The sequence below is a fragment of the Sarcophilus harrisii genome, chromosome 2 (assembly GCF_902635505.1).
Source record: "Sarcophilus harrisii chromosome 2, mSarHar1.11, whole genome shotgun sequence".
In the NCBI taxonomy this organism is placed as follows: Eukaryota; Metazoa; Chordata; class Mammalia; order Dasyuromorphia; family Dasyuridae; genus Sarcophilus; species Sarcophilus harrisii.
This window is the reverse complement of record NC_045427.1, coordinates 229,571,823-229,585,646: the sequence shown is the minus strand read 5'-3', so window position 1 is coordinate 229,585,646 and position 13,824 is coordinate 229,571,823. Positions and strand designations below refer to the sequence as shown.

At 34.9% G+C, this 13,824-nt stretch overlaps 1 protein-coding gene across 4 annotated transcripts in view; it reads left to right on the top strand.

Annotated features, from left to right (window-relative positions):
- BCAS1 (breast carcinoma amplified sequence 1) overlaps window positions 1-13,824 on the top strand; it is a 142,998-nt gene that overhangs the window by 91,058 nt on the left and 38,116 nt on the right. For 3 of the 4 annotated variants that reach the window (XM_031951651.1, XM_031951650.1, XM_031951652.1), the window contains one exon: window positions 9,208-9,249. The exons of the other annotated variant lie outside the window; for it this stretch is intronic. In XM_031951651.1, the coding sequence (XP_031807511.1) occupies window positions 9,208-9,249 (42 nt within the window). The remainder of the gene's footprint in view (window positions 1-9,207; window positions 9,250-13,824) is intronic. 4 annotated transcript variants of the gene reach the window in all.

Sequence of the window (13,824 nt, the reverse complement as noted above, 5' to 3'; positions counted from 1 at the left end):
GAATGTCTAGATTTTGTAAGATGAGAAGATGACAAATCTGACTACAGATTCTATATTCTAGAATGTTTAGATTTTGTAAGATGAGAAGATGACAAATATCATGTAATTGGCTCTTCAGTATGACTTTCCAGTTTGGGACCGTTTGGATCTTATCGGTCCAACTCTGTGTTCTGATACAACCACCAATAATTACTGGCAGTTGTGTGCTGCAAGGGATTTGGGATTAGAGGATCTGAATGTGAATTCTGATTGCCACTTACCATTTCTTTGACTTTGGGCAGGTCATTTAACTTCTCAGCAACTCAGTTCCAGAGAGTAAAAAAGTGGGGGTTGGAATAGATGATCTCTTAAATTCTTTTCCAGTTTACAATCTGTGATCTCAAACACCCTTAAAAGTAATATACTTCCCACTTCCTCCCATCAGGGAGATTCCTTTCTCACCAAACATCTATCCCCCTCCCCCTTGTTTTTTCTCTGAAGGTATCTTCTCTGTGTAATTGTGCAATTCCATCCCTGCCTGGAGTTGCAATAGAATGATGGTCACAAAGTTGAGAACTCATGCTCATTGGGAAAAACATCATCCCTTTCCCTTTCTGCTCCTTGATTTGTCTCTGTTGTCTTGCATACTTTCTTATACACATGGGCCAACTTCTAGCTAAAGCAGAATCCTCTGTAGAGGTTGTTTTTTGATCCTTTCCACTAACTACAAAAATTCAGATTTAAGTTAAGATTTAAGGAAATTAAAAAAAAAAAACTACATGAAATGGAAAATAAATGTAGTATTATTGAGAAGATTTAATTTTTTTTTTCTTTGAAGCAATCAAAACTTTGAAGTAAATCTCAAGCAATTTTAGGAACATTTTTAAGGGTCGATGATGAAAAGACCTGGGAAATGTTTATAATTGATAATGATGCTCAAAATTTCTTTCTTCTGGTTCTCTCAATTGGGGTTTCAAAAGTGAATTTTTAAAAAATTACTGGGGATACAACACTGAGATTATGGTATAGTAGAAGGAATGCTGGACCCAAAGAGTCAAAAGACTTAGGTTCCAGTTTCATTCCTGCCCTTCTCAAACTGTATGATCTTTAACAAAGTCTCCTCTATAAAATTCAGAGATGGAGGAAGGAGGAATATCCTTTTGTCCATTCATTCTTAGTTAGCTTTTTTTTTTAATACATGGTCATAAATGTACATTATCCAACATAATCCATGGATCTGGGTCTGCTTCCCACACACACACTTTGCATTATTTCATAGAGGTCTCTCCACATATCTTTGCATGTCTCATTCTTGTCAGTTTTAATTGCATGTGAGTATCTGACTTCATTGATGTACTGCAATTTCTTTAGTCATTCTGTATCATGGGGTTTTTAGAGTTAGAAGGGCACTTAAGATAGATCATTTAGGTCAATCCCCTCATTTTACAGATGAAGAAGCTGAGCATTCTCCATTTCTTCATCTTTAAAATTATAGAATTGGGCTGGATGATCTCCGTGGTCTCATTCCAGGGCAGATATTGTATGATTCTATCATAAAGATGATCATAAAGTTTCTTTTTTAGCTCAAGCAACCTATGAGTCTGTGATTCTACAAGATGCCTCTGTATGAGGCTAAAATCATGGGGGGCTTTTTAACTGTGGCCGAAGAAGTCACCGTGAAAAAAATAAATCACTCCTAACTCTCCTGAGAAAACTGATTTCACACTCTAATATAGTTGGGAAAGAGGGCTGAAATAAAGCTAGCAAGAGGAATAGTTCTTTTCTTTATGTTTCATCACTAAATCCAAGAGTTCCTATTGAGTCTTCCCAGCATGACAATCACTGTGCTAAATGCTATGGAGGATGCAAAAACAACAACAACAACAAAAAAAAAAAAAAAACCCTCAATTTTTGGTACTGGCACTCCGGGAGCTTCCAGTATTGTTGGAAAATGAAACATACCCTTCTAGGCGATAAATGACTTAAATGCTATAAAACTTTGGAGAAGGGAGACCTCTGGAGTTGTCAAGGTAAGCTTCAGAAAAAACAAACAGCAGAGTAGGTCTGGAAGAATGGGTAGAATTTGAATAATCAGAGGGATGATTAAAAGGAAACACTGACAGGGGAAGGGAGTGGAGAGGATTATGAGTAAAGGACCTAGATTTGAGAAAAGGTGTGGTTTAAATGAGATTTAAATAAAAAGTACATATAGGGAGTTGTCATAAATAAATCACAGGAAGATATGATATAGAATCTGTAGAAGCTTTCCAAATATGCTTGGTAATTCCATTGTGGAAGATTTATGAAAAAATCTGGATAAGAATCATGTATAATATAAAGGTGTAGATAAGTTGCCATCTGCCCCAGGGAAGAATCTCCCACATATATAAGATCATATCTCCATTGAAGGGTTGGAGTAAAGGTTACTCTTATTATGGCCGGTCTAGAGAGATAGTTTAGACTTGATGGAGCAGACTATCCCACCATAGTAAATGATATAAGGAACGGCATAATATGGTAATCACAAAGATTATTAGTCTGGTAATGGTATATAAATTGGCTTAGAGAAACCATTAGGAAATATTTACATGTTTTACAAGTGATTTTTTTTTTAAATTGATATATCTTGTTTTTTACATTGTATAGATTTCCCTCTATATACCTCTCTCACGCTCTCTGAGGACAATCCCTTTGAATGAAGAATTTTTTAAAGACAAAGGAGGTTGGGGTGGGGAATCTGCAAAGTCAATTCATACATACAAAACCAACAACATTATATTCAATTTACTATAACAGTAGACCTTCCCTCAACTATACAAAGGAGTGGAGGGAGATATCTTTTTATATATCTATTTTGGGATCAAATTTTTTTTCCATATTTTTGCAATATTCACTTTTCATTGTTTTGTGATAGTTGATCTCTCCATTTACATTGTAGCAGTTATTATATATATAAATTTTTTCTGGCTATGCTTACTTCAATTTGCATCTAGGTATGTAAGTCTTTCCATGGTTCTATGTTTTCATCATGTTCATAATTTTTGTTAGTATAGTAATGTTTCATTTTGTTAATGCACCACAATTTGATTAGCCATTGCCCAATCTGTTTGGTTTCCAGTTCTTTACTACCACAAAAAGTGCTGCTATAAATATTTTGGTGTAAATGGTTCCTCCTTTTTTTTTAGTGACTTCATCGAAATACATACTTATCAGTAGAATGTCAAAGTCAAAGAGTGTGGACATTTTGGCCACTTTATTTGTATAAGTCCAAATGGCTTTTCAGAAGGGTTGTACTAATTTATAGCTTCACTAACAATTCATTAGAGTGCCTGTCTTTCTATAACTCAGTCAGCACTGCCTATCCCCATCTTTTATCACTTTTTTCCGATTTGCTGGCAGTGAGGTGAAACATAATTTGCTTTTCTTTTATTGTTATTGATTTGAAGCATTCTTTCATACAACTGTTAACAGTTTTCATTTCTTCTTTAGAGAACTGTTTGTGCATAAGTTTTGATCATTTCCATGTGTGTAAATTGGCTTAGATTTAGATTGAGACAGACAGACATGGGAGATGAGGTAGGAGAAGGGGAGGGAAAAGAAAATAAGGAGATGGAAATTTGGAAGAATGGGAGGGACAGACAAACAAACAAAGAGAGGTAGGACATTGTTGCATAGTAGATAGAGATCTGGCTTTGAAACCAGGAAGACCAATGTTCCAGTCTTGTCTCTGAAATATACTGCTTGCATGATCCTGCGTCAATTCATTTTAAGTGTTTTAGCTCAAAACTTCTTATACTGTGGGTCATACCCCATATGGGGTCACATAACTATGTGGGGCTCTCAAAGTTCTGATTTATTATCGGTAAATGTTTGATTTGCATACCTATTTATGTACCTAAATACCCGGGGTCATGTAAAACTTTCTTGGACAAAAAGAGGTTATAAGTGGAAAAAGTTTAAGAAGCCCTGGTTTTGCTAACTATTCTCTTAAATTATAGGGTGAGGGGCCAGTTAGATGGTGCAGTGAACAGAGCACTGGTTCTGGAGTCAAGAGGACTTGAGTTCAAATTCAGCATCAGACACTTTACATTTACTAGTTATGTGATGCTGGGCAAATAACAACCCCAATTGCCAAGCAAAAAACCACAAATCTATAGGTACAAACAGTTTGCTGACTCGTGTTTGCTCAGGAACTTCCCTCATCTGGGGAGTTCTCTGTACTAATAAAGATTAAAAGTCTTTATCCTTTAAAAAAAAAATGATGTTAACCTAAATTTTTGTTATACAAGTTTATGCAGTTGTGGCAAAAAAAAAGTGAGCTGGCAATTATGTGGTTAATTTAATCCATAGAAGCAGTCAAACTGGATGACTTGGATTCCAAACTGGGAAGAGAGAGGAAGTTACAGAAGCACAAGATCTTATTTGTTATGGCTTATTGAACTCTTCCAACCTGTTAGGAACACTAGAGAGTAAACACATAGACTAGCCTCTGCCCTAAAGGCTTATTTTTTAAGAACAACATAGGCCTAAGAGAAGGATCAAAATTTTCTCTATGTGTTTCAGCGGCAGCAGGAGATAGAAACGTAACAGAGCAGTGAATGTGTCCCAGGGACAAAGAAAATTCTATTTCCAGCTAGCAGCACAGAGAATGAATGAAGAGACTTTAACAATCATAAAATTTTCTTATAGATAAGGAATCTATTTAGTGACTTACCCAAAGTCACACAACTAGGTCAGGGTAGTCAGAACAGGAGAGACTGGATCTACAGGCCCACTGACTATGGGTAGCTCTACTACACCCCTGTTCTACAATGTGACACAATTTCTCGTAATCTCATTTTCCAAGCAAATGAAGGACATTTTTTTCTCTCTGCCCAGGAAGCTGAAAACAGGAAGCTATTATTGATCTAAGTTTCCCATATTTTAAACATTGTTTAACGGTAGCTCTGTGGAAGTGCTTGAGTGTCTGTAAACACACAGAGACCATTGCTACAATCTTCCGTGCATCTTTTAACTGGGAAGGGGAGAACAAACATGATTAACAAAGAATTAAAGACCAAGACAGGTAAAGAAAAACGAATAGAGAACTAAAGAAATGCTAGGAGATTGGCAGCTATTACCTAAGGAATTAAATGGCGGACCCCAACCAAAGATTATTAAACAAATAATTTGTAAGGACTATATAAAAAAGGAAGCAGGAAAAATCATTCAATCAGTGTGAGTTTGGGAAGTTGTTAACAATGAACTTTAATGAACAAGGAAAGACTTCAACAGTCATCAGACTCTGTTGGCATAAAATCTAGTATATCCTCAATGAAAATATCACTTTGGGAAGGTTTGATCCAAGTTCATTTTCACTGAGATTCTATTAGATTTTATGCCTATGAGGATAATCTTTATATCATTCTGTAGCCACTAAAGTACTCTTCATAGAGTAGTTTTTCCTTCTTTTTCTTCCTTCCTTCCTTCCTTCCTTTCTTTCTCTCTTCTTTTCTTTATTTTTTCCTTTCTTTCTTTTCTTTCTTAACAATTAGTTAAATGTTAAGTGTCTGAGGCCACATTTGAACGCCTCATTCCAGGATCTGGTGCTCGATTCCTGGACTGGTATTCTATGCACTGTGCCATCTAACTGTCTCAGTAGTTCTTAATTGATATTTGTTGAAGGTTTGTTGTTGAAATAGAATCCAAACTTGTTCATTTAATCAGCAATATTTGTTTTTTTATGTTTTTTTATGATTATACATGTATATTAACTTTTTTAATGAATCATGTTGGGAGAGAAAAATCAAAACAAGGGAAAAACCACAAGAGAAAAATAAACAGAATAGAAAGTGAATAATCAGCAACATTCGCAACCAAAATGAGGTGAAAATATCAGGACTACTGAATCAAAGAAGTTTTTTTGATGTTTCATTTGAAGCATTTTAAACATTGATACAACCAACTAGCCTTGCTTAGTAACTATTTCCATTTAAATTAATTAATTTAATCATTTAAAGTAGCATAACAAATTTTTGGTTACTTCCTTATAAGGAATCATTGCCCATTCATTTTCATTTCCCTTTTCTTATGTAATTCTAGACAAATATGTATTTCGTTTTACTGGGTTTAGGTTTTTTGTTTGTTTAGTTTGTTTTGTTTTGCTTTTCATTATTTAATAGAGATCTTTCCAGATTTTTTCATGTTCCTCACACTTGTCAATCCTAAATACATGATAGCATTTCATTATTTTAATGTCTATTATTTACTTAATCATTCTAGATCTCATAGGAACTTTTTAGTTCAGTTAGAACTTAAGAATTATTTAAGTCTAAACCCTCATTCTACAAAAAAGGAAACTGAAAGACAGAGATGTCATAACTTATTCAAGATTATACAGATAGTAAATGTTAGAGATGTGAACCTAGATTTTCTATAATATCAAACCCAGTGCTCATTCCACCATACCATGCTACTCTTGGAACTGGCACAAGAACCAAAATAAAGGGCAATTGTTAAGAATGTATATTTGTATTCCTTTCCACCAACCACAATAACTAAGACTACAGTTTCCTATGCACTACAATGAACATTCAATGTACAGTCACTTTGCAGACCCAGGAAATAAAAAACAAATAAACAAGAACAAAAAAGCAAAAATGTCCAGCAAAATTCCATCATAAAGCACAAAAGTGGCAGGGGAAAACAACTGAAAACCTACAATGCCATTTAACAGGGTAAGGAGTTTGGTCAGCCAAGAGAGTCTTATACTTCTTGCCAAGAATGCCACTTCCAAGTACTTGCTATGTCAGGTTGAGAAAGTTTAACTTTCATAGTGTGGTTTTTCCATTTGCTTTTTTATACAGCAAACCCCTCAGGAACACAAGAGATGCAGTGTGATGTACCATTCCCTACCAATCTCCACCCCCAAAAAAAATTATAAAAGACTTGTGCTACCCTCAAATTAATCTAAAACTCACTATAATTTCCTGACAATCAGAGACTTTCTCAAAGCAATTTATTCTTGTCAGTAATATTTTGTGCCTATAGGAGCTTCAGGGTAATGGCAAAAGAAGGACAGTGCTTCTATAATTCTAAGGAAATTTAATATTTTTGACTGATAGGCAATTGAGAATTCATTCTCTACTATTGATCCTGATAGCTTTTCTTTTTGTTTGTTTAATTTTATTTTGCTTTGCTTTTCATTATTTAATAGAGATCTTTCCAGATTTTTTCATTATTCCCTCCATTATCCACAGTATGAAACAAGTGTAGAGATGTCCATTTCTTCCATTCTCCACAGTATGAAACAAGTCTAGAGACATAAAGCAACTTATCCAAGATAACACATACATTCAAAAGACTTTAGGCAGCATTTATTTATTTTACTTTGGCAAGACAATTGGGGTTAAGTGACTTGCCCAGGGTCACACAGCCAGGAAGTATTAAGTGTCTGAGGTCAAATTTGAACTCAGATCCCCCGACTTCAAGACCAGTGCTCTGTCTACTGCATCATCTAGCTGCCCCTATTCATAGTATTTAAGAACTGAATAAGATCTTAAATATCACTTCAGATATATGAAATACACCCTCCATCTTACATATGAGAAAATTAAGATTTATGGAGGTAAAAGTGACTGTAGTTCTGTAATTAGTAGCACAACTGAGAATAAAACCCAGAGTTCCAGATCCCAACATTTTTTTCATCATCCAATGCTACCTTAAATAAAACACAAGTCAACAAAAAGTATCAGGATCAATAGTAAAGAATAAATTCTCAATTGCCTATCAGTCAAAAATATTAAATTTCCTTAGAGTTATAGAATTTCATTTTGCAATTGCTTACTGAGTTCCTACATAATAAATGTATCTAGCACCATGCTAGGTGCTGAGAGAGTTATAAGAATTATATAAGGCATTATGTGCTTTCAAGGAGCAAGAACAGGATAAGACATACCAACATCCTAAAATGTATGATGTGTTGGAGCATTAAGGATGTTGAGGTAGAATTGAGTTTAATGTGAACAATGTAAACAATCAGGGAAAAAGAAATGGAGTTGGTGGGAGTTGATCTGAGTTTGGAAGGACTGATAAAGTGTGATGAGGATATTGTATACAAAGGAAGAACATGAGCCACAGGCAAGAAATGTAGGGCAGAAAGAAACAGATCATAGAGCAGTATAACGTGAGCACTGGGATGGTTGATATAAGGATATATATATTCATTGACTAGATTGCCAATCAGGATCATTATGTCATGGAACAAAGACATTCCCCTACATTCAAATGATCTAAATATAGGTTTCTCCAAAAGCACATAGACTGATCTGTGATAGATGAACCAAAAATATCAGTATATATGTGCCCACCCAGATCTCAGTTTTGGTTCTGATTTTTAGAGAATATAGTAGCATACCTAATAGCCTAGGAAACAATTTTACCCAGAACTACAGGTTGATTCTGAAGGAGGTACTCAAGGTAATACTAAAAAAATCTACCAAATAGAATCCCTTGCCCTAGCACTGTTTTATATTCAGGAAGACAAAGAGAGACTTTTATAGTACAAGTTAAGTAAGATCCCAGGTACCTTTACATATAGAAATCATGAGTCTCCTAAACAGGTATTCACGCAGGGGTTAGTAGAATTTCTTTCATGACAAGGATTGTATCAATGGACTTATCGGTTATTATATTTGTTTCTGTCTATGTGTCTGATGTCTAACAAGAATGTATCAAACATTGCTAATAAATTTGAATGGGAAGAGAAGGGGCATTTTATGGAAGACTTTGAATGTTGAAATAGATATATCTTATTCTGGAAGGCAATAGAGGGCTATTGTAAATTAGAAAGATTTATCCAGGGACACTGTGCAGAATGGACTGGACTTAGACAAACTAAATAATGGTAAGGGGGAGCTAGATAAAAAGCCAGTGAGTATGAGGAGGTTAAAATGTGGAGCAAAAATGAGGGAAAAAACATTCTAAAAGAAATATCAATAGGTATGGGTGACAGATTGAACATATGGAACAGAAAAGAAGGATTCAAACATGGTTCCCTGATTTTGAAATTCAGTGAGAATAGTTGTGTGCCGTTGACAAGAATAGGGAACTATAAATGTAGGGTTGTCTAAGAAGTAATTCCTTGGGGATATGTCAGAACTCTGTCCAAGAGATTATTCTCACCTTTTCCTATTCAATTATAACCCCAACCCAACTACTCTCATCTTTTTTTTTTTATCTTCCCTTCAGTCAATTAAAGAGGATACAGTTTCCAAAGGTGCAGAGGAAAATGTAAGTTAAATATAAAATGATTGAATCATTCAGATTTCATCCTTGACCTTCTTGGTCCATTGGCTGTCAACCTCTGGGGTCCTTTGTAGTTGCATGAAATAGGTATGAATTATGGTAGGTTCTTTCATCCTTTCAAAATAATCATTGGTAATCATAAGAATTCAGGGGCTTTGATGAAAATTGTAATTCTCATTACAATTGCTATGTTAAGACCACATGTTGCCAGTATCCCTGCCAGGGCACACCTACCAGAGGCTGATACTGGTAGATTGCTTGAACTCTGGAGTTTTCAGCTGCAATAGTGCTAAAACCCATTGGACTTTGCACTAAGTACTGTGCCAATATAGTGAGCACCTGGGAACAGGAAGCCCCCATGTTATTTAAGGAGAAGCAAACCAAACCAAAAATGGAACAGATTAAATAAATAGTAAGACAGACCATGAGTGGCTGCTGCATTTGTAACTCTTGCAAAATAAGAAGACCCAATTCTAAAAAGAAAAACACAATTTTAAAAGGATGATATATGTCTGTTTCTTACCAGAATTCATTATTATCCAGGGACTGAAAGAATCTACCAAATAAAACAACCTCACCCATCCTTATCTCTGGGGGATCCACACACTTCTCTATTTTTCTCTCATTCTTGTTCATTCACTCTTGATTAAGTACCAACCCAGATCATGTCTTAAATTTTCCAGCCATAATAGGGGAATGAGGCATAAGAACACCTGTGAACAGCTCACACCAAAAGATTTCCACGGTCCCAAGCTCAGGCTTTAGTATGGCAGCCCTTGAATTTCACCTTGATACAGACATGTCTACTCCACTACTTCTTTGGCCCTTGGTCAGTGGCAGAAGTGGCCAATATTTCCAAGAAGGATAAATTAATGCCCAGGGGTTGGGGGGTGGGAGAGAGAAACAGGTCAGTCCCAAAACTCAGGAGTCTTTTCCATTCCAATAAAGCATACCAACAGAGATAAATAAGCTGGCCATGTAGTCCCCTGAAAGAATGCCTCCCCCAAGATGGTTTATAATTGGTGTTGACTACATTCACAGCTGTTCTTGGAGTGAACCAATCACTTTTCTCTGGCTTTCTGAGGACTTCTTAACACTTGACATACTGTGTTATGTTTCAAGTCTAGTCAGTGCTAGTGGATCTGAATCTAAACATCTTCCAGAAATGCTGTTTCTAGAGTAATGGAAGTAAGAACAGGTGCTTCTTCTTATGAATTGTTAGAAGTATAAAGGAGAAAAATATTTCAACCTGCTCCTTTCACTACATTAGGCTATGCAACCAAACCAACAGAGCTCTTCAACTCCCAGTTTCTTAGTATCCTCCTATATATTTTCCAGGAATCCAAAATCTAGTTTTTTCAGTCACTTGGAAGCAGGAATCCAATGCATCTTTTGACCTTGACTTTTAAATTAAATTGTGAATTAAAACCAGAATTCCAGTTGGCAATACACACTTAAACATTCTCACAGAAGCGACCTCTCACTTGAAGAAAAATATCTCTTTTGGATGTTGTCGAAGGAACATTTTGTCCACTGGGGCTCTCATGATAACTTTTAAGTCTGGTTTCCAGAGCTCTGACAGAAGACATTTCATTTTCTAGAGTGAAGTTTTTGTTTTGTGTGGGTTTTTTGTTTTTGTTTTTTTTTTTTTAGTATGAATTGAATGTGAAGTCATCTCTGTGGCTTACAAAGTATAAATAACAAAAGATAATACAAAAGCTTACAAAGGGTAAGGAAAAATGCAAGGTGGTTTTGAAAGGAAAAGAAAGGATTCACACAAAGGCAGCCTTTTCCTCCCTATCCCACAAGATTTCTGCTGGCTTGGCTTTGAGCATAGCATTTCTATTTTTAAAGTCTTGAAATGTCTTTTTCTTAAGGATAATGACATGCCTCTTGGATGAAGCCACTATAAAAGCATGTGTTTTCACTATGTTATGAAAAGCTGCTCCCCAACAAAGTCATAAACAAGTGGAAGAGAGAATCCTTGGAATTGGAGAACTAGTCCAAGCTTAGCTCAGCTACATGCTGGTCATGTGACTTGGACAAATCATTCATTTAACCTTTTTGGTTTTTGCTTTTCTGATCTGAAAAAAGGAGCCATTGGATTGAATCACAGATCCAAAATGAAAAAGAACATCAGAGGTTACCTTGTCTATACCCCTTTTGTAAACAAAACAATTGAAGCTTAAAGAGATTAAATGATTTGTCCAATTTCTCAGAGATACAATCAGAAGCCAGAATCTCTGACTATAAAGCAGAGGCCTTTAAGCATTCTGTTTGTCATGGTCCCCCCTTTGGCACTCAGGTGAAGACTATATATTCCATGTCAGAACACACATAAAACAAAATACATAGGATTACAAAAGAAACCATATGCTGAAAATAGCTATCCAACTTAAAAGAAAAAACAAAGTTCATAGATCCCAGGTTCAACATCCCTACCTGGGAATACAATAATCTCAAAATGGAGTCAGAAAATCCAATTCTGTTTGCTTGTTGTGTTGCCTTGAACCTGTCATTAACCCAATCTGAAACCCTCAATTTTCTTTTCTTTACTACAAGAAACATCATTTCCTGTGACACCATATAAATTATATATGCATATGCATATTTATAGAATGTCTATTATACATATTTATACAAGCACACACAAATATATTACATATATGCACATATGCCATATATAAGTATATACCATATATATATATATACCATGTATGTTATATTTGTATAAGTATGCACCATATACATTATATATGCATATATGCCATGTATATTATATATATATTATAAAAGCATATACCATATGCATTATATATACACATATATATCATGTATATTTTATATTTGCATAAGTATACACCATATACAATATTTTGATTTTACATATAATATATAATTATATATTTCAAAAGATTGTTATAAGCATCAAGCAAGAAAGTTATGGAAAGTATTTTGTAAATCTCCAAATTCTCTCTTTTTCTGTATCAGCTTTTATTATTGAGAAGGCCCCTTCCATCCTGAATCTATGACTACTTCCAAGGGAATTATACCTTTATAATTCCTTTCAGGTTCATGTATAGAGGAGGAATACGAAACAAAATTTACCTTTTTTACAAGTTTATTTTCTCCTACCCTTGATCTAGGCTAGGAAAGGAAAATAGATAAAAAGCATTTATCAAGTGCTTACTATATCATGCTAATATATATTCACCAGTATTGAAATTGTATTTGAAACACTGGACCACTAGAGACCTGCTTGTTGAGAGGCACCATGATACAATCAAAGGAACACCCAACTAGGAGTCAGAAGATATGCTCCTCCTCCTGACTCAGTCCTTAAGGACATTTTAGGGGTCACCTAGTCTAAATCCTTCATGTTACAGATAAGGAAACCAAACTCCAGAGAGACAAAGTGATTTGCCAGGTGACATAGCTGGGTGCCGTAAATGATGAGGGCGACATTTGAACTCAGGCCTTATAACTTAAAATCTGGCACGCTTTCTGCTTTCTAACATAGTATCTCTTTAACTAGCTTTGTGACTCCAGGAGAATCCTCTAACCTCTTTGGGCCTGTTTTCCAACTTTCAAGAGAAAGAGGGAGATAAGATCATTTCTAAGGCTCCTTCCACTCTGACTTTCTTTGATCCTAAACTAGTAAGAGACCATATACAACAAGACAATGGAAAAGAAGTTCCATTCAAATTTCAGCTTTGATGATTCTGTAAATAGAATTTTTTCAACAAATTATCCTCCAAAATCTATCTACATAGTAACAAATTGACAGAGATACTGAAGTATTCCTTGTTCCATTAGTGCTTTCTGTAAACAGGCCCTAGACAATGGAAATTCATTTAAAACAGGAAATGTGTAGCCCTAAGGAGGAGAATCATTCATAATACATGAAACATGTTGGACATAGGAAAAAATTACTGTCTTGAAATAAACTAGGCATAATTGCACATAAAACTTAAAATCATAACATTAATATTTATGTTTCTTATCCTTTTTAATTAGCTGAAAATGACCAAAACACTTTATTTTATGCTCAGATATATCTTGCCTTACCAAATTCCAATACAGAGAAATCCAAACCAATATATATATATGATTATTTTATAAAGGATGATAGGGTTTTTTTGTTTTGTTTTGTTTACTAAGATTTCTTTAGATAACAAATTCTAGTGATTTTTAGGAGCCTATCAATTAAGGTGAGGGCTACCTGCATTAAATGATATAAAGAATTAAGCAGTTAAAACATCTAGTATTTTTCAAGCAAAATTTGACTTTTTAAAAGTCCAGAGAGATATGGTACTTCCTGCTAGAAATCTACTACTAGTGTTTATTTACTCCAGTAATTTCCCATTATTGAAAGAAACTAAAAACTGTTGCCTCCTGAAATAGCCTATGAGTGCATTTTCATTCAGACAATAGCTCAAACTCAATTAGAATAGTTTGTTTGAGCCTCAAATATCTCTAAGGAACAAATTTCAGTTAAAACCCCAATATGACAACTAATAGATGAATAATTTCTTTATTGGAATATATAATAGTTCAAAG